Below are 22,541 nucleotides of genomic sequence, written 5' to 3' on the forward strand. Positions count from 1 at the left end.
CCCATTTCATACAATACTGTTTCCATTGAGATAAATTCACAGAAAGTCATGTTCCTTTTATGTAGCAGATTTCAAAACATTTTGTAAAAAAAATTTTTTAATTTCCTTCTTTAAAACTGTTGAACAAACAGAACAACAAAATCACCCCATATGATAATATTTGTAAACTGGAGATAATTCACGCTTGACACGTCAAAAAAAATACAAGTTCTATATTTTTATTCACAACTATTTAAACTTTTTTTCTCCTAGATGTTTTGGTCTTTCAAAAACTGGCAGGAATCAATGCTTCCCTAGACATTACCAAGTTTACATAGTTCTTTAACTTAAAAACAGCAATTTCAACAGAGCCTCTTTGTGCCAAAACAAAGTATCTTTGTGCACAGTTCACCAGTTCTAGGAATCATCTCTTCATTACTTGGAGTTTTTAGATTCAATAATAAAGAAATAAAAAATTTCATCCTTTCTGGCTTCTACTCATTATTTCCAGATATATAAAACTGTTTATTTTAGAAAGACCTAATTTTCCTTTCTACTTTACAGGAACAAAATTAAAGTGCATTTGAATGTTAAAGAGAAAAGAATTTATCTTTTTTTCCCCTACAACTATCTCCTTTCTGAAATTTGAATTTCAATATTGTAAAAGTGGGGAGAAAATTTATTCTATTAGTAGAAATCTCTTTAAAATATGACTGGGGGTGGACACTTGGCACACCATTTGAGATACCACTTGGGACTCCTGTATCCTGTATCAGAGTGCCTGGGTTCAAGTCCCAGCTCTATACTCCATGCCCATTTCCTGCTAATGTGTTCTCTGGGATGCAGCAGTTAATGGTTCAAGTACTTGGGTCTCTGACAACCGTGTGGGGGACTCAATCAATTGAGCCTATGGCCTGGCCCATCCTTGGCTGTTGTGGGCATTTGGAGAGTGGATCAGTAGATGGAAGATCTCTCTTTCTTATTATCTCTGTCTCTATCTCTCTAACTTCCAAATAAATATATGTAAATACATCTTTTATAAAAAATAAAACATGACTGGGATAGAGAGATTTCCAAAAAAGACTTCTTGGGGAATGAATATATTCAGCATCCAAATGTGTAGGCTCCACATCTACAATTCTACCAAATGCAAACTGAAAACATTGGGAAAAAAGTTGTGAATATATGCAGGCCTTTTCTTGTCATTACACCCAAACCAGACAGTATACCAGCTATTTGCATTGTATCAAGTATTATAAATAATATAGAGATGATTTAACATACATGGAAGTATGTGACTGTGTTATGTGCAAATGCCATGTCATCATATATAACGGACTTGGGCATCCATGCACTTCGGTATCCTCAGGTACCATGGAACTAATCTCTCATGGATACTGAGGGATGACTATGTATTATAAACTTGCACTGAAAGTTGATGATCATATTAAAAAAGAATTGGAAAATTCAGTGTTAAATGTCTGAATTTACTGCAAATACATTTTAGAAAATTCCTGCTATACTTCAATTAAACCTTTAATTTCTTTGGATGACTAATGTACCTTTTGAATTTGCTATTAGTCAACTAGGTAAATATTTGCCCACATATTAGAACTGAGAAGGTTCAAATGTGGTTTTTGACTGAAATAAGCATCCATTTAAGAAAACTAGGAAAAGTATATAGAAGTCTATATACCTACATGGAATACATAAAGTCTATAGTATATAATATAGTATATGATATATAATATAGTAAATGATAGAGACCACAACAGGTGACCTAACTGAGCAGTGGAATAGTGGAACACATCACATATTTTAGTAGAATAAATAACTAGTAAAACTGACAATTCAGTTCATTAAAAAAGAAAAAAACTTCTCAAATACCCTAAACAGCACCCTAGCATCAGAATCAGCCCTTAAGGCATTCAGATCTGGCTAAAAAGCCCATGAGAGCATTTCAGGCATGGCAAGTCAAGACACTGTGGCAAAAAATGACCTAAATGAAAGATCTCTGTGAGTGAGATCCCAGTGGAAAGAAGGGGCCACCAAAGAAGGAGGCACTTTTCTCTGAAGGGAGGAGAGAACTTCCACTTTGATTATGGCCTTGTCTAAAATAAGGTCGGAGTTTGTGAACTCAAGAGGCTTCCATAGCCTTGGCAGCTCATGACAAGAGCTTCTGTGGACCACTGACGTCATAAATAAGAGTTTAAGCTGTTAAATCAACAATAGGAATCACTGGGCACTTGCTCTCCATATAGGACCTCTGTCTTTAATGAGTTGTACTATGAGAATTAACAGTAAAGCTATCCTCAAATAGTACTTTATACTTTGTGTATCTTTGTGGATGCAAACTGTTAAAATCTTTATTTAGTATAGAGTTGATCTTCTGTATATAAAGATAATTAAAAATGAATCTTAAGAATAAGATGGGAGAGGGAGAAGGAGGTAGGACAGTTTGGGGGTGGGAGGACGGATATGGGGGAAAGAACCACTATAATCCAAAAGTTGTAACTATGAAATTTTTATTTATGAAGTAAAAGCTTTCTATAAGAAAAAGAAGAAGAATTTCAGGCTGAATGAATCTAAGACAAAAGTGACCTGCACATTAACATTATATCAGTAAAATGTTTTCATGAACTATTATCTGTTAAAAAAAAAAAAAAACTCTATCTTGTAAGTCAAACATAGGAAAGGCATAAAGGAAGAATAATTACATAACTTCTTTTTGTACAGTGTAATTTTATATTAGTTACATTCAGTTTTATTTTATGTACTTATCACTTTTTATACTGAAGTGTATTTTGCCATAATACATAGTCTAGAAGTTAAACCTACTGAAACTATATATGTTTTTATGTGTGTGCATAGGTCTTCAAATTATTTTTTGGATGTGGTTCACCTGTGTACTGTTGGGAGAAGATACCCCTACATTTCTTTATATATTTATAGGGGTACTAGGAAAAAACAGGCAATAAGACAAACTACATAAGATGTAAGAATACAATAAATCACACCCTGTTCATTCAAAAAATTCATTTAATGAGTATTTACCAAGTAGATCCCAGACATTATTATCCTTTAGATGCAAAAGTAACACTGCTGTACTATTAGTCCATCATGGTTCTTCTTTTTATTTTTCATTTTCTCATCCACTAGGGCAGAGGTGGGGAATGTCTGGCCTATGGGCAGAATGAGGCCCACAAAATCATTTGGTCTGGCCCTGCCAAGGCAAGTGCAGGTGGGGCTTGAAATTCAATGCATCTATAGCAGGCTAATTTTTAAGTTGATAATTTTCTATGGCTCATAAATAATGTTATACACATCCAAATGGCCCTTGGCAGAAAAAAGGTCCCCCAGCCCTATAGTCAGGACAGAATTGAGCAGATATATCATTCAGAAGTTAGGGATCATTCAAAAAAGCTGTGCAGTTTCTATAGTGTTCAGGAAGTAAATATGGAACCTTCCTAACTACAAAGTCTGATCTGAGTAAGAACTAACTTTGAATCTCCACTTTTTTTTTTTTCAAAGAAAGGTTTTTAGTATTTGTTTTGGTTTGATCCTCTCCAACAGGGACACACAGGGTCGTCTGTCATTCTTCCTATCACAGAATGAGAATACTGAGGATTTGTTTACACGCTCAACGTTCTGTCATAAAGGTTGTAAACCTACCAGAAACTTCTGATATTGCCACAATAAACAGAATGATGATGATAGCAGCATTTACTGAATGTTTAATCTATGCCAGGCACTATTCTAAGTATTTTCCATCAGTCATCATAATTTATAAAGACCCTAGCAGGATCTCAAGCACAGAAGAAGAAATAAATTGTCCAGCACCATAGAAACTGGTGGAAAGCTACAATTCAAACCTAGTTACTGCCATGCCTAGACACACTGCCTGCAAAATTAGTTGGAATAATAATGCCATGTTGCTAGTAGCTACTGAAAATTATTTTACTTTTAAATTTCAATTCTTGATTTATTATTTATTTGAGAAGAAGAGGGAAAGGGAGGAGATTGCTCATTTGCTGATTCATTTCCCAACAGCCTGAAATACCTAGGACTTAACTGGACTAGAGCCAGGAGCCAGGAATTCAATCCAGATCTCCTACGTAAGTGGCAGGAACCCAAGAACTTGAACCATCACCTGCTGCCTCCCAGGGTGCATATTAACAGAAAGCCGAAATTGGGAGCAGAGCCAGGACCTGAACTGAGGCACTCTGATATGGGATGCGGGCATCCCAAGTGACGTCTGAACCGCTATGCCAAATGCTTCATCAAAGAATTCCTAAATGCTTCATCAAAAGCAGCAAATGCCCTTCTGAACATGATACTCTTTTACCCATATGCGGGCTAGCTTTCACCTCCCTTGATCCTGTCGATAAGGAGAGTCTCCAAGGTCATCTGGGCTGTCAGCACAAGCAGCACTCCTCTGAGATCCTCTGCATCGCCCCTTCCTTACCCATGAACCATTCCCAGGTTCTTTTCTTCCTCAAGGCCTCATCCTCAGCTTACCTTTTCAATTAACCAATGCACGCACAATCAACAAACTCACCTCCTACTCCACAGGGCAAAATCCAGTGTGGTCAGCTGAGAACACCTTTGACTTTTTGACACTCCCTCCCCCACCCCCAAAAAGGAGGGCATTTGGAGAAATCTCTTTGATCCTCCCTTGGCCTCTTGTTAGGAAGGAGGACTTCTCAAGCCTCCCAAGATGATGATTTATACCTGCCCGGTCAGGAATCTCAACTCCCTCTGCTAACTTCAGACACTGCAGCATGTGAACACACTCAAGTTTCTCCTGTCATAGAGGCAAAGCCAAAGAAAAGCTCATTAGGACTCTAGGTGTCTTAAGTCTTCGCATTTTCATCCAAGGTGATTGAAAGTTTATTTAATGTTGTCTCTTTGTTCACATTTAAAAACCCGCTGCTCTCTGTGTCATGTCTTCCAATGTAAGTCATTTTCTGCACATCTCCATCTCTATAGTGAGCTTCTGCTACCTACCTTTAGTCCCTGTTTTTTTTGTTTCCAAATATTTCCAGCACATCACCTTAAAACAGAACTCAACACCTCCCTGATCTCTTTCCTTCATGTGCTTTAGCATAGAAACCAAAACACAAAGTATTATCCTCTCCAGACTTTGCTTCTGTCTCATCTCTTGCTCAACTAATCAACAAAATCCTACTTTATTAACACTTCAAAGAATCATTTATATCTTTTAATCTCCACTGCCATTTGGTCAGTGTAAACTTTGGAATACTCTTTATTTTCCTCATACTTATTTTCACATATTTATGATAAAAACACTTAATCTACCATCTCAGAAATTTTCAAATATTTAATTCATTGGAATAAATTACAGTCACTATGTTGTACAAAGATCTATTAACCTTACTTCCTCTATCTAAATGAAACTTTGTATTCTCTGACCAACATCTCTGATCACCTCCTCCATGCCACAGCCACTATTCCACTCTCTTCTCCAATGAGACTGACTTTTTAAGATCTCTAATATAAGTGAGATCATGTGGTATTTGTCTTTGTACACCTAGCCTATTCCACTCAACATAAGTTTTCCAGGTTCATCTATGTTGCAGATGAAAGGTTTTCCTTCTGTTGTATGGTTGAATACTTTTCAATTGTGTATACATACTACATTTTCTTTGCACACTCATCCAGGATACTTAAGTCGTTTCCTTATCTTGGTTATTGTGAATATGGCAATAAACATGGGAATGCATATATCTCTTCAGCTTACTATTCCCACTACTGCAATAGTGTGATTACTAAATCACATGGTAGTGCTATCCATATTATTTCAATAATGGCTGTACCAATTTCCATTGTCACCAACAGTAAATAAAGGTTCTTTATAATATTTTAAGACACACTGGATCATGACACTGCTACACTATTTGAAATATTCTGATAATATCTTTGTGCTCAGGGTAAAGTAGACTCCCTAGCATGTGCAATAGAGACATGATTCATGACTTGACCCCTTTTTCTGCACTCCAATTCTTTGCCTCTATACTCTACTCGTATTTTGTCTCTGAGTTTTTACAAATGCTGGTTCCTTCTACTGCGGATAAACTTCACACACTTTCTTTTCCCCCCAAATCCTTTCAATCTTGGCTTAGACATAAATCTTGTTCGAAGACTTTCTTATCCCTCACAACTGTATTCAATAATCTTTAACAGTATGTGATCCTGTAAATACCTATGCTTATTATTGTCATTTCATTTATCCAAATAGAGAATAAGTGCTTGTTTTCCCATTATCTTATAAATTCTTTGAAGATATGCACCATGCCTTGTTTATTGCTGCATCTCTAATACTTTGCTCACCATCTGGCACAGAGTAGGTGCTTAACAAATATTTACTTAAATTCAAAAGAGGTTAATAATATAGGTAGCATGATGTTTTCTAGGCAGTGATCAGGTAATGGGTCTCCAGCCAAAGAAGGTTTTATGTCACAAAAGCAGATGTAGGAGACAATGAGAGCATCATGCCAGTCATTGAAATCCAACACCAATTAAGAGGGAAAGAAATGTAATTTTGTTTGTCTGTTTTGCCTAGTGTGCCTTGTAATCACTGTTTCTGAACATTGTATAATACCTCAGAGATTAAAGCAATCAGCTTACCTCCACATGAGGCTATTTCCAATTGAACATTATTATACAGATGTGGGATAATAGCTTGCTACATAAATCTTTTTCTATACTTCATATTATTTCTTTAGCATAGATTCCTAGAATTTCAAGTATTAGGTCAAAGTGTGTGATTGTTATACGACTTTTAATACACATTGCCAAATGGCTTTCCAAAAGCCTTATTTATTTATACTGTATAATAGCTGCTTCATCATACTATTCTCAAATATATATATGTAAAAATAGCAACACACACTGCCTCCAAAACCATTGTCTTTAATTTGATAAACAAAATGACATTGTTTTAATATTTCAATGTGTCTGACAAATTGTAGGCTTTAATATACATCAATATATTTATCAGTTGTTTTTCCATTTTCTGTGAATTTACTAGCCATGTACTAACCTGCAATAGTACAAATGCTCTACACACCATGCAGTACTCATGGGCATTATATAACATTCTGTGTGAAGTAAGAACAGCTTCCAGCAAGACAAGCCAAAGCAGCAAGCCTTTATCCAGAATCCAACCCTGAACAGATGTTAACTTGGCAGTCTGGTTGCAATAATTAACATCAGAAAGCAGTGCAATTAAAAGAAAAAAAATCCAACCATATCTCACATCCATGAATCATAGTTCTGTAAATGTCCCAAACCATCTGGGTACTGGGCTCACTCCTCCATTTTGAGAAGACTGGTATGAGAGCTCTAAAAGACAAGTGATCCCTGAATCCCAAATGCATACAGGATATCGTCTGTGTCTGCCTCTTAGACCACTTTTCATTCTCTACCTTTTAATGGTAGATATGGATATAATGGTTTCAAGTCCTCTTTCCTTGAATTTCTTTTCTTTTTCTTCATGCATACCACATTTTACTTATGTTAATATCCCAGAAAGTACCAGGATCCTGCCCTGCATACAGTCAGCACTTAGTATTTGTGTGCTGAAATAAACTGAAACTGAATAATCAAAATCTCGGCAGACATCTGTCCCCAAACAGAGGGTGTCTTGTAATTGTACTGGGAGCTGTCTGAAGACCTGCTGACAATGCGCCGTCTGGCACAGGCAACTTGCACCAGCAGCGCTGTCCATGAACAGCACCATGGAGAAGCACTTCGCATCAGGCAGGTGGGAAGCCCTAGGTTGTTCTCCATAAAGCCAACAGAGCCACGAGGCAAAATGAGACTCTAATTGGATATGCAAAAATGGCTGTATTTTATTTTAAGGTACATCATTTTAGTAGAGCATTTTTCATTTTCAAAAAAGGTAAAAACAGAAAGTGATAGGTGATTTTCAAAGGGACAAGCAATTTTTAAAGGCTATACACCTGAAGTGATCACCTAGATTTTCATTTTAATATCTTAAAAGTATTTGAACACATATTTTCAAGAAGGTTAACCCACATTTTAGAAAACATGTTGACTGCATTCAATTCCACATTGTCTTTTTTAACAAAAGCAAAAAAAATCCTTACCAAGGGGCCAACACCATGGCACAGCAGGTTAAAAAGCACTGGTGTGTAGCACCAGCATCCCATATGGGAGCCGTTTAGAGTCCTGGCTGCTCCACTTCCAATCCAGCTCCCTGCTAATGCACTTGGGAAAGCAGCGGAGGATGGCCCAAGTCCTTGGGCCCCTGCACCCCTCGTGTGAGACCTGGAAGAATCTCCTGGCTCCTGGCTTTGGATTCACCCAGCTCTGGCCATTATAGCCATTTGAGGAGTGAACCAGTGAATGGAAACCCTTTCTTTCTGTGTCTCCCTCTCTATGTCTGTAACTCTGCTTCTCAAATAAATAAATAAATAAATATTTAAAAAAATAGGAAACATGTATGGCCATAATTTGTCCATCAAATTATTTCCAGCTTTCTATTTTGAAACATGCCAAGTCTCTGTTTCACACACACACACACACACACACACACACACTTTTTAAAAAACTTTTTTTGCTTAACCATTTAAGAGAATAAATGTATTTTATTAATCACAGTATAACCATCTCATCAGGAAATTTAGCACAAATAAAATATTACCCAATATAAATTCCATATTCACTTTGCCCAACTGTCCCCCCAATGACCCTTATAGCTGACTCTTAAAAACATCTACAATCCAATCATTACACAGTCCATATGGTTATATCAGTTTCAGTCCTTCAATTAAAAAAAAACTGTCATTAAAAATGAGAAATTCAGAACATTTGCTCTGAGAATCTTCCTTAACCTGGATCTGTCACTTATTTCACTATAATAAAATTTAGTTAAATATTTTTGGTGACGTGTCCATCCTGTGTGTCAGACAACAAGCCTGTGCTTTCATCCCACTACTGCTGATGACAAGTTTGATCACTTGGTTATGGTGATGTCTGCCAGACTCACTACAGTAAAAGTGCTTTTTCCCTGTGTAATTGATATACAACATGGGTTGATACATTTTGTTGCCCAACATAACTTTATCTAGTGGTCTGAGCCATCCATTGATGATCTATCCTTGACTCAGAGAGTCCACTGGGGACGGCACAATGGTGGTGTTTCTAGTTCTACTACCCCTTCTGTATTTATGAGGTGGCATTCTTTCGTATAAGCATTTTTCACTCACTTCCCTTTGTCTTTACTATGTCTATGACTCAGATATAGCAATTTTAATTTATTGTGTTAGAATCCACTACCACCTTTCAAATACTACCAAATTTGGCCAGGGAAGACCTCCCTAAATTGGCATCCTTTGACAGGTTTGTTTTAGTCTTGAATAATTCCTTGTCCTACTGTTGGAATCAGCTGTTTCTTCAAAGAATTCTGCTTTTCTTTTAGTGGAAAATCATATTTTGAAACCAAGACCTGAGCTTTAGCAATGGACTTATTTCTGCAGGGGTACCAATGACTCTAGGTCCCTTCAGTGATCAGAGCTAACAAATAAACTTTTTAAAATCTTACTTTAAGTCATGATTTAGACTAATGCTTCCAATTTCAACCCAATATTAAGCTGGTTCTTTCTCACTTTCCCTCATCTCATATTTGCAACTTTGGTGTCCCACAATGAGAAAAATGATATGTATCTACAAATATATACAAAAGAGTTTCCTAATTATTAAGCCAACAAACTAGCAAGAAATCACTACACAAAGGCCACGATTTATTTGAAATTCTCTTTCTATTCAGCCTATATCTTACTAAGTATAAAGTCAGAGCACTGTGTTTCAAAGCTGCCTGGATTAATTCTTTTTTGTGATTAGGCAAGCAATTTGACAGTTTAGTTCTGTTTCTTATTCTATATTCAGGTTTGCTTTGAAAAACCCTTTTTGTTTTAATTTTATACTTGACAAGTAAAACAATAATGGTTAAAAAATCCAACTATATGAAAAGTACACTCGGAGTATTTTCATACAGAATGTATTTCAGAGTGCACTGGTACTGAGAAAAGTAAACAGAGTAATTTCACTGTATGCTATCCTTTCTACCCCTTTCCCATCCACCTCTGTAGGTAATCATTTCTTTATTTCTGTTATTTTCCTATGTTTCTTTTCGGAAAAATAAGCAAATATAATCATATACTCTTATTTTTCCTTAATATGTTGTCTAAAGCATTTTTAATCTAGCAGCAGTTAACTACAGCAAAAGTAGTACAGAGAATGCATACCCTACAACTAAATGCTCAGGTAGTCTTCTTCAGTACATTTGTAAAAGGTATTCTGAGACAGATTTCGACAATCAGGTTAAACAAGCACAAGATTTAAAAAGCAAAAAAAAAAAAACCCCAAAAACCAAAAAACCAAACAAAAAAACACCGAAAGTTTTGCATTACCAAACACAACATGGTAAGATTTCCCCCAACTGAGCAATATTCTTCATTGTAAATCAAGGTGTACTCATCATGCACACTGAAGCATCAAATGAACATCAACAATGTGCAATGCACTTGACAAAAATGGTTATGATTATACATGAGACATGGTAAACCACAAAAATATACATAAAAATTAAGTTTTAGCAATGTTTATCAACATGTTTAACAATATAAAGCTAAAAGCTCCCTTTATAAAAGCTAATACTCCACTTTAAAATAGAAAATTTAAAACAAAAAGTTCCAGTGAACAACTCCAACTAGCCTTAGAAACACAAATTTTATGGCCGGTGCTTCGGCTCACTAGGCTAATCCTCCGCCTGCGGTGCCAGCACCCGGGGTTCTAGTCCCAGTCGGGGTGCTGGATTCTGTCCCAGTTGCTCCTCTTCCAGTCCAGCTCTCTGCTGTGGCCTGGGAAGGCAGTGGAGGATGGACCTGAGGGGAGACCAGGAGAAGCACCTGGCTCCTGGTTTCAGATAGGCGCAGCGCACCAGCCGCAGCGGCCGTTTTGGGGGTGAACCAACGGAAAAAGGAAGACCTTTCTCTGTCTCTCTCTGTATGTCTAACTCTGCCTGTCAAAAACAAACAAACAAAAAGAAACACAAATTTTACTACTAGTCATAGAAACTTTAATTGTAAATTTATGAAATAATCAGAAACAGTAATTTCTACTTTAAAGGTAGTAAGTCAATGTGCTATTCACATGTGATTTAATTTTCCTATGAAAATTTTAACGGAGCAGTGAACCACAGTCATAGCAAAATTTAGTTAATATTACTAATACTCAACACTGTTAATATTACCAACCACCACACCAATGAATACATGATTTTGTCTTTTTCTGTAACTTTCATTTGAGATTGTTTTATTGTTATAATTATTGTTACTATTGCCATTTTGCAAATGATGTAATAACTAAGATTTCTCAGAAGGTAAGTAACTTTCCCAAAGTCACAGAGCAATTGAATTTTCGGTATAGGAAAGTTAAAATTTAGAGTTAGGTGAGTCATCTATGTATGATTGCCTTTTTGATTTTAATCAATATTATACACGTACATGCATGTTACTTTTAAAAAGTCAAAATGATTCTTATAAGACATGTAAGAAAATCAGAGATCTTGAGCCAGCATTGTGGCAAAGGCATTAAGACACTGCTGGCAAGTCTGGCATCCCATATGGGTGCCAGTTAGAGTGCTGGCTGCTCCATTTGCAATCCAGCTCTCTGCTAATGCACCTGGTAAAGCAGTGGAAGATGGTCCCTGACTCCCAAGTGGGAGATCTGGAAGAAACTCCTGTATTCTGGCTTAGGCCTGGTCTTTGTGGCCATTTGGGGAGTAAACCAGCAGATAGAAGATCTCCCTTTCTGCCTTTCCCTCTCTCTGTAACTCTGCCTCTCAAATAAATGTGATAAATCTTTAAAAATAAAACAAAAACAAAAACAAAAAAACCCAGGGATCCAACCTAACCCCTGGTCTTTAATGCATCTAAATATGTTTATGTTCCTGTATATCACAGAATCCATTAGCTTCTTATTCTAGGAAATCAAAATTTAAAACTACCATATCTTTCCAACCAACTTATTGCCATCCATCTTGCCAATAGTTCAGAATAATTTTTTAAAATTAATAATCCACATTTACAATGTTGTGACCACATGACCATGAATGACTATTTAGTGATGAGCCTAATACTATATAGATTATGATGACATTTCATTCCTTATATTACTATAGTACTACTTAATTCCTAGGACTTAAAAATTTCATTATCCTTTTCTTTCAATTTTATAGTTTTCTTTTTTTTTTCTAAAGATTTATTTATTTATTTTAAAGGCAGAGTTACAGAGAGGCAGAGGCAGAGGGAGAGAGAGATCTTCCATATGCTGTTTCACTTCCCAAATGGCTGCAGCAGCTGGAGCTATGCTGATCCAAAGCCAGGAGCTTCTTCTGGGTACCCCACATGGGTGCAGGGGTCCAAGGACTTGGGCCATCTTCTACTGCTCTCCCAGGCCATAGCAGAGAGCTGCATCTGAAGTGGAGCAGCTGGCACTTGAAACAGTGCCCACATGGGATGCCGGACTGCAGGTGGCGGCTTTATCCACTACACCACAGTGCTGGCCCCCATTTTTATAGTTTTCTATAACCTTATGTTTCTTAAGATTCTCCAACTGAATTGCAACCTCATGTGAAGATTATTTTCCACAAAATTTGAGTGATCAGTTTACTGACTTCATTTTTGCTTTCCAAGAGCAATTTCTGCAACTCTGTGTTTTGCTGCAACACGGCCTAGTGCTTGGTCTGGTACTTTTCTCCTATGACAGGAACCATGGGCTTCCTGAATTCCACGCTGCCTCCTCTCTTGCGTTATTTCCTCTTTCTTGGTGGGGAAGATCCTTCCAGAGGTATCATGAAATCCATATTCAAAGAGAGCCAGTAAGAATCAAATTAAAAGATCTGGGGGAGGGGGGTCACCCCCCTGCCTAACCAGATCACTGTATTCAGGTGTCAAGTTGGCCTTTGTGTTGGGAAACCACCAATTCCTAACCTTAGGTCTCCTCCCTGGGACTATCCACTTATACATTTTCTGCACAATTTTATGCTAAATGGTGCATGTCTAGCTGCCAGTTCTGGGATGTGCAGCCAGAAGAGGTCTGGGGAGGTTTACCACCCTTTTCTTAGACCGTCCCACAGATCTCTATTCACTAAGTGCCTCTGCCTCGTCCACTGCATCTGGAGCATTCCAGGGAAACCTCCCAACATCACTACTTCGGAGAGCTGTAATCACCAGTTGTACAAGGTGGGGAGAGGTGAGAGGTATGACATTCTCCTTCCTCCCTCAGGCTTTCAATGAATCCTGCTACTTTCAGCCCCACAATTCACCACCATCTTCTGAATATTCTGGTACCCTCTCTCTTAAGGACTTTCTGAGTTTTGGTGGTTCACACTAGCCTCTTGTTGGTATCCCAAGGTTCAAACAGCTCTGCTAAGTCAGTTATCCCTTTGTCTATTTTTTTTTTTCTTCTAAAACAGAATGGGGATTTCTGGTCCCTTGTAGTCTTTTTCCTTGTTCTCACTGTCCTTGTGAGTTAAAACCCATGTCTTGTGAATGCTAATGTATTTGGAACAAATGTTATTTTTTTCAACCAAAGTTCTTGTGTTCAATGAGGTTTATCTCAAAATAATAACAATAAACTCATTTTGTTGTATCAAAATGAAGAAATAATTAAGCCAAATCTTGAAAAAAAAGTGTAAATGATTCGATGCCCCCTGAATTTCCATCAAGTCACTAGGTCTGATAAAAACAAAGATAATTAGAACTTTCCTCTAATGTAAAGGAAGCCTGATAAAAAGTATTAGAAATACTATATAAAATACAGATATAAAGCAACAGCACTGTATGGTTCTATACTGCTTTTATCTATGCTAATCCCAAAGTCAGGAGCCCTCATATGATATCTCCATAAAGAAAATAAGATTTTTTGTTTCACACGTACTGTTTCACAAACTCTAGTATAGCCAGTGTTAGGAATGGCTAGTGATTACACTTACAACAACTACAGCTTAATCAATTGTGCAACCAAAATATTTTAAATGCATCTGAAAATCTGATTAATCAAGATATGCAGTAACTTGTTTCTAAAGTAAATGACCTTTCTCTCTGTCTCTCTCTCTCACTGTCCACTTTGCCTGTCAAAAAAAAAATAATAAAGTAAATGAAATACGTCTTAACTTCCTTTGTAAAATGAATAAATACTCTCCTCTATTACTGGCTTTGTGATTCCACACGCTTCATTTTAACCTTTCACCACTGAATGTGTTCATTCATTTGCAACGCTACACTTGTGCTAACATAACTACAGAAAATAATTTGAATAGAAGGATTAAAGTGATCTCTGCCCACACTATAAAAATATGCACTCATTTAACATTCAATAACTTCACCAAAAGTCAAAATCACATAAATATACATAATTAAGGAGGGAATCTGACCCCTGGTCTAATCACAGGATTATATATACCTGAGCCTAAGGCTTACACAACACAAGAACCCAGTACTAAGTGGAGAGAAATGTGTATACACATTTATAACATTAGTATCTATCCAGATACCTATATTTAGTTTGCCTGGAGATAGGCTATCAAATTATTTTTGTATTCATATGGTACTTATATTCTATAACTAATTTATAATCCCATGGAACAACCATAAAGCAACTTATGATGAGAGGCAAATACAACAGAGATGCAAAATAGACATAAAGAACACCTGTTAGTTTCTCAAGAGCTAGTACTATTGATTAAAAAAAAAAAAAAAACAAACTTGGACAGCAACTCTGAGTAATCCCCACATTTAACAGTTTCCCAGTGCAGAGGAAAATGGAAAATACAATGTGATATATGAAGGGGCTTCAAAAAGTTCATGGAAAATGGAATTAAAATACATTTTGTTGCAAAAATTTTGTGATTTTTGTTGGATAGTTTTGTTGTCATATTTTCCATGAACTTTTAAAGACTACATGTATACATTGATTTTACAATTTTTACACAGTAAATTTAATTCTATTTTCTACAAACTTTTGAAGTGCCCTCATATATATCTTTTTGTTCAATACATAAAATATAGCAACTCCCTGGAAAAACATTTTTTCCTATATGAAAGTGTAAAAGAAATTCATATGACTCTTCACAGAAAACAATGAATACTACATAAGCAGTGTCATTAAAAGTAGTTTTCAAAAGACATTTTAATATGGGCTTCTCTTTTTTTTTCCTTTTGGCCATACTCAGTTATGATTTATTACAGCAAAAGGGAAAGGTGCATGGGGCAAAGTCCAGTGGAAACCAGGCTCAAATTTCCAGGAGTCCTTCTCCACGGAATTAAACAAGAATGGGCATAATTCCTCCCGCGATGGACATATATGAAGTGCTGTCCTCCAGGCAAGTTCTTAGGAGACTCAGTGGCTGGAGTTTTTACTAGGGGCTGAGGGGTTGCCCATACAGACTCCCTCTACCCAGCAGGCACCGCCGTTGCAGGTTCCCAGATGGGCATGTTTGCAGCCAAATTACACAAGAGCACAAACACTGGAGGCACAGTGAGTCACTCTCACCAAACAGGGAAAGTTTTATATCAGTGTAGGAAAATGCTTACCAGACAGGTTCCCATGACAGCCCATGATCAAACCTGCAAGGACGACTTTCTAAAGATAGCCATCTATAGATGTTGGTGTTTTTCTGCAGATTCCATTGAAAAATAATGTAGAGCTGGGCATTTGGCCTAGTGGCTACGATGCTGTTTGAGGCACCCACAGCCCATATTAGACCTGAGTTTCAGTCCTGACTCTCCTCCCAATTGCAGCTTCCTGCTTATTATGTGCACCCTGGGAGGAAACAGGTGACGGCTCAAGGACTTCAGTCCCTGCCATATAGGACAACAGACCGAGTTCTCAGCTCCTGCCTTTGACCTGGCCCCGGGCTCAGCTGTTGTCCAGCTGTGGCAGACATTCAGGGAGTGAACAAACGGATAGATCTCTCTAGTGGCTAAGATGTTGGCATACCACACTGGAGCACCTGAGTTTGCTTCCCAGCTCCAGTTCCTGATTCCAGCTTACTGTTAATACAGATCCTGGGAGGCAGCAGATGACGGCTCAAGTAGTTGGGTCCCTGCCACTCATATGGGAAACTTGGACTATGTTCTTGGCTCCGAACTTGGGTTGGACCATTGTGGGCACTTGGAGAGTTGTGGGTGACCCTGTGCCTGGCTGGGAGACTGCCTATCTAGCCCATGCAGGAGTTTAAGAGGCATGGCACACCATACCCTCCATGAAAGACCCTACAACCTGACTGCTGGCAGGTGGCAGAAGCCCCAGGCACATTTCCCATACTCCCGCTCCCAGCTGAAAGGCCTTGTAATTGCCAATCAGGTAAATGGCTTCTGGGTATTGCCCAGACCCATAAGGATCACCTGGATGGCTACACAGGCTACATGACCTTCAAGCTAATTGGAGAAACAGCGGCACCAATATTAGCTTTATCCTATAGAATTAGGGTTGCCCTGAACTAGCTATGCCTGCTCTGCCTGCCCTTTAAAAGGTGTGCTTGATTGTTAATAAACAGATTTGTTCACTGAAACTGTCTCCAGTGCTTCTTGTCGAAGAACGCTATCACCCCACCATCCTGACAGTGTGGGCCTCACTGGATAAGCCCACAGAGAGTGAACTGGTAGGTGAGAGCTCTTTCTCTCTCTGCCTCTCTGCTTCTCAAATGAGAAGCAAATGCACTAATGACAAACCAAATTAATTTCTCAAGCCATTAATCAGTCATGGTTCAGTCTGAAAGCACAGATTTAGTTTATTGCTTCTTAAAGAGAAAATCGCTCTACTCACACATTCAAGGTTTTTACTCCTCTGCTTTCTGTCACTTTAAAATTTCTCAGCGTGCTATATATTTTGTTTTTATTTTCTTGCCTCCAATACAGTGTTTAAGATTTTCTGAAACAAAAATTCTTAAGATCTAAAGAAGTTCAAAGAATAGTGTAAGTATCACCTTCCTCCATCCTATATTGTTATACTGCTTACAGACTTCCATCTATCTATTCACCTGCCTATTCATCTACATATCCACCTACATCCAGATATCTGTCGATCTATTTACCTCTCCACCTATCTAGTCATCTACCCTTCTGAAATCTCCTTGAAGCAGTCTCTTCCCTCAGTTTCTCATTTCTTCTTTCAGTAGCATCCACTGTCATTAATTGCTGGGATTTTTAATACTTTCATCTACAAATATATTTATTCACACATAAAGTTGAGATTGCTCTATATTGTGCTTTTTAGACTCAATATTTTTTTAAACTTACCTTGGTTGGTAAACACAAAATGTGTGTGTGTGTGTGTGTCTGAAATACTTCATTACATCATATAATCAAACCATATATTTTAATCTAATCTTAGTGATGGACTTTGTTGTTTCCAAATGATAGTTCCTAGAAATAGTACAGCAATAAACATTCTCATACTTGCTACATATATGTGTAAGTATCTCCAGAAGTGAAATCCTTGAATCTCTTTTTATATTGTTGTTTTCTTTCAGAGCATATAAAAATCTGGGAAGTGCTGAAAACATAAGAACATAGTAGTATCCATATTTATAATTCTATAATGTAGTATTCATATTTATAACTATAATTATAATTTGTATATATATGAAATTTAAGTAAAATAAGGATCATACGATATATACTATCACAGCTTGGTATTTATTCTATTACAACCGCATTTCTTTTCTAAAGTATTTTAAAGTGCCTTATATAAAAATGTCCCATTACTTATTCTACCAACCTCTTCCATTCAGCATTTAGATTTCTCCATGCAAATATCCCACTATATTTGTGTGTGTGTTTCTGTTATTTTCCTAGGAAAACATAAGTTGATAACCTTAAAAGCAAAATCTTTAAAGATGTCTGATAAATTTAATATATAGCTATTTTAAAAATGAACACTAGGAACAGTTGTTTGGGCACAGTGGTTAAGCCATCTACATCCCTGATTCAAGTCCCAAGTCTGCTATCCATTCTGGCTTCCTGCTAGTGCACACCCTGGAGTCAGCAGGTAGATGGCTCAAGTAGCTGGGTCTCTGCCCCCAAGTCAGAGACCTAAATTGAACTCCTTCTCCTGGCTTTGGCCTGTCCCAGCCCTGGAGTGCTATGGGCATTTGAAGAGTGAAGCAGTAGATGGGAGAATCTCTCTGTTTCTCTTTGTACTTCAAATACATAAATACTTTTTAAAAAAGAATCAACACTAATTTTATGAAGTTTTTTTTAAACAGTGAAGTAATTGATGCAAAGTTTATAGCTTTCTGAAGATGTGACTTCAGACTGTGAAGTTAATGTTTTCCTTTGATTCCGTCTAGAAATGTCACGAATTTTGAGTGTTTTTCTAATAAAAAATAGAACACATAATGATAGCAAGAAAACTGTGGGGGCCAACTCTGTGGCATAGCAGGTAAAGACGCTGCCTGCAGTACTGGCATCCCATATGGGTGCTGGTTTAAGACCCAGCTGCTCTACTTCTGGTCTAGCTCTCTGCTGTGGCCTGGGAAAGCAGTAAAAGATGGCTTTGGATTGGCTCAGCTCCGGCCGTTGTGAACCAGCAGATGGAAGACCTCTCTCTCTCTCTCTCTGCTTCTGCCTCTCTGAAGCTCTGCCTTTCAAATAAATAAATAAATCTTAAAGAAAAGAAAAGAAAACTGCTATGTATCTAAGTGTTAGGTGAAATTCTATATGTTTTAGACACTAAGTTTTTAAATAGTAATGTTGGTGGTTTTTTGTGACAATAAAAACCATGGCTAGTGTATTTCTACAGTCACAGGACAGTTCATCTCAGTGCACAGGTGGCCTAAAGCACACTGTGAGCAGTGTCAACATGGTTTACCAGGAAGTGATTTTGGATTTGCTCAGAAGTTCTGTCAAGCACATGATTAAGACCCCAAAAGTACTACCCTTCAAAGTATGTAAGAGATGACTTTGACATGAAATAGTATTTGATTTTAATGTAAAAAGTGATTTCCTTTTATTAAAAAATAGGTTCTTCAAAAATTGTACCCTAACTTAATGAGTTAGTCACTGTTGAATTAAAGTCTTGATCACTGTGCATCAGAATGCCAGGAATATAACCAGGGTTCTGGTTGAAGATGGCAGAACAGGGAGGGAGCTTACTGCTTTAGCCTAGGGGAGGATAGTTTAAAAAGAAGTAGAGAAAGTGCAATCTCAGGGAAGAGTTAAAGAGAAACAGCAGAGGAAACTACACCTAAATTGGGAGGACACCGTGGACCTATGTGGAGGGTGTTGAGCGTGCACAGCTCAGGATCCCAGCAGCCAAGAGCCTCAACACCAGCTTTGGAGTGAGGTGAGACCAGACTACAGCAGCTTAAGCCACTGGCAATAAAGTGGTGAGAAGAGCCTTGCATGGGCCCACCTTAGAGCCCTGTGGGAGACAGCGTACCTTTCAGCCTAGAGAGGAAAAAAAGGATGGCATATTTCCCTCTGCCCATTCACCCAGCACCGGCATCCTGTAACTAGCTGAGAGGGGTCAGGTGCCATTTTGGTAACAGATGTGCCAGCTCATGTCCACGTGCCCAACAACCAGCTGAGAGGAGATGCCTGAGTCTGGCTGGGAGAACTGACAGGGGGCTGGGTGCTTGTGACTATGGGAGTCTTGTGTACCAGAACTGTGTACCTTGTGTACCAGAACACTGTGGTTGCATGGGAGAATGCAGGGCATGGCTTAGACTTTGGGCAGTCACTTGTCGGCAGCTCCACATGCTTGTGGCTCCCTGGTTCCCTGGTGAGGGTCATTGCTGCAGGATCATGTTCACACTGAGGACTGCAGAGATCCTTTCTGCACTTCTTGTGGTAGCAAGGATGAAAACTGTACCCACTGCAGCTAGTGCACAGGCACTGGTCTCCTTTGAGGAGAGGAGCTGAGCATTAGAACATGCCAACAGAGTAGAACAAACTTCCCCTCCAATAAAAAAAAAAGAGATTTACCACACCCAACTTGGGTGTCACTCTGGACACTCCCCACACCCTGGAGCACTGAACAGAGCTCCCTGACCACATCCAGCCATGCCTCTGGGTAGTCACTGAAAGAGTGGACACTCCACTAAGCCACAGTCACATAGTCCAAATATAAAAGTCAACACAGGAGGAAAAAAATCCAACAAATATCACCACAAATGCCTAATAATAAACACATCAATTCAACAAATAAGAAAAAGGAAGATAACATGATGCCCCCAAAAGAAAACAACACTTCAATACTATAATGTTAAGATGAAGAGACTGATGAAATGTGAAAAAAGGAACTCAAAAAACTGATCACAGGATTACCTAGAGGTAATCAGAAGCAAATTCATAAAATGAAGAAATCCATACATGACATGAATAAAAATTTTCCCATGAAATTGAGATTTTTAAAGAGAAATCAAAAGGAAATATTAGAAATGAGAATTTGAAATAACAAAAAATACTATGGAGAGCCTTAAGAACAGACTCGATGAGGCAGAAAAAGAATATAGAGTATCTGAGTTAGAACACATATCTCTGGAAATTATACAGTCAGACCAAAAGAAAAAAAGAGGAAATTAGAAAACTAAAAAAAAAGTGTCAGAGATTTATGAGATACTATCAAATGACCCAACATACCAGTCTTAGTAGTTCCCTAAGGTATGGAAAGAGAGAATGGATTAGAAGGCCTTTTTAGAAAATAATTACATAAAACTTCCATAATTTGGAGAAAGAAAGGAAAGTCCAAATACAGGAACCACATAGAATTCCTACTATACATGACCAGAAGATCTTCACCATGATACACTGTAGACAAACTCTCCATAGTAAAACATAAAGAAAAGATTCTAATATGTGCATGAGAGAAACGCCAGATTACTTTCAGAGAATCTACAATAGGACTCACATCTGACTTCTCATGAGAAACCTTACCAGTCCAAGCCTTACGAGAAAAAAACTGGCTGGCACTGCGGCTCACTAGGCTAATCCTCTGCCTGCGGCGATGGTACTCTGGGTTCTAGTCCCAGTTGGGGAGGCCAGTTTTGTCCTGGTTGCTCCTCTTCCAGTCCAGCTCTCTGCTGTGGCCCAGGAAAGCAGTGGAGGATGGCCCAAGTGCTTGGGCCCTGCACCCACACGGGAGACCAGGAGGAAGCACCTGGCTCCTGGCTTTGGATCAGCGCAGTGTGCCAGCCATAGCAGCCATCTGGGGTGTGAACCAATGGAAGGAAGACCTTTCTCTCTGTCTCTCTCTCTCACTGTCTAACTCTGCCTTTCAAAAAAAAAAAAAAAAAAAAAAAGAGAGAGAGAGAGAGAGAAACTGTCAACCCAGAATCAGAATATTGTACCCTGAAAAGCTCTCATTTATGAATGGATGTGAAATAAAGAGGTTCCAAAACAAAGAGAAATTGAAAGAATTTGTCACCACTTGTCCAGCCTTACAAAAGATGCTTAAGGATATGCTATACACAGAAACACAGTCATTACTATGAAACAAAGTGAAGGCAAAAAAAATCTCCCAGTAAAAGTACAAAGGAAATCCACAGTAAACAATAGGAATATTTATGGAAAAATGTCAGGGCCAAGTCATTCCTTATCATAATCACCTTGGATGTAAAAGGCCTCAACTCACAGTTAAAAGATAAAAAATTGACAGAATGGATTAAAAAAACAAAATGCATCTATTTGCTGCCTACAAGAAACACATCTCACCAACAAAGATACACTCAGACTGAAAGTGAAAGGATGGAAAAAGATATTCCATGCTAACAGTAACCAAAGAAAGAGCTGGTGTAGCCGTCCTAATAACAGACAAAATGGACTTTAACACAAAAATTGTTAAAAGAGAAAAAGGAGGGCACTATGTAATGATAAGGGATCAGTTCAACAGGACGATGTGACTGTTGTAAACATATATGCACCTAATTACAGGTCACCTAGCTATTTAAAAGAAATGTTAATGGATCTAAAGGGAGACATAGACTCCAATACAATAGTAATGAGGGACTTAAATACTCCACTTTAAGCAATGGACAGATCAACCAGACAGGAAATCAGCAAAGAAACAACAAAGTTAATCAACACTATAGACCAAATGGAACTAAAAGATATCTACAGAACTTTCATCCTACAGTTGCACAACATACATTCTTTTCAATAGTGCATGGAATTTGCTCTAGGATAGACCACATGCTAAGCCATACAGCAAGTATCAACAAATTCAAAAAAACTGAAATCATACCATGCATCTTCTCTAACCACAATGCAAAGAAGCTGGAAATCAACAAATCAAGAATTTTTAAAACATATTTAAACACGTAGGGACTACACAACATGCTCCTGAATGAACATTGGGTCATTTAAGAAATCAAAAGAGAAATCAAAACATTTCTGGAAACGAATGAAGCTGACTATACAACATATCAGAATCATGAGATACAGCAAAAACAGTGTTAACTAGAAAGTTTATAGCAATTGGTGCCTACATCAAGAAATTGGAAAGGGACC

The 22,541-nt window shown here is 37.9% G+C and overlaps 1 protein-coding gene across 3 annotated transcripts in view; it reads right to left on the reverse strand.

The window, feature by feature from the left end:
• Positions 1-22,541, reverse strand: part of RNF217 (ring finger protein 217) — a 141,607-nt gene that overhangs the window by 67,228 nt on the left and 51,838 nt on the right. The window contains exon 2 of one of the 3 annotated variants that reach the window (XM_089333707.1): positions 8,593-11,047. The exons of the other annotated variants lie outside the window; for them this stretch is intronic. Within the exon in view, the coding sequence (XP_089189833.1) occupies positions 10,784-11,047 (264 nt within the window). The 3' untranslated portion in view covers positions 8,593-10,783. Of the gene's footprint in view, positions 1-8,592; positions 11,048-22,541 lie in introns of those variants that run through there. 3 annotated transcript variants of the gene reach the window in all.

The sequence above is a fragment of the Oryctolagus cuniculus genome, chromosome 5, assembly GCF_051225735.1.
Source record: "Oryctolagus cuniculus isolate XC-2025 breed Fujian yellow rabbit chromosome 5, ASM5122573v1, whole genome shotgun sequence".
In the NCBI taxonomy this organism is placed as follows: Eukaryota; Metazoa; Chordata; class Mammalia; order Lagomorpha; family Leporidae; genus Oryctolagus; species Oryctolagus cuniculus.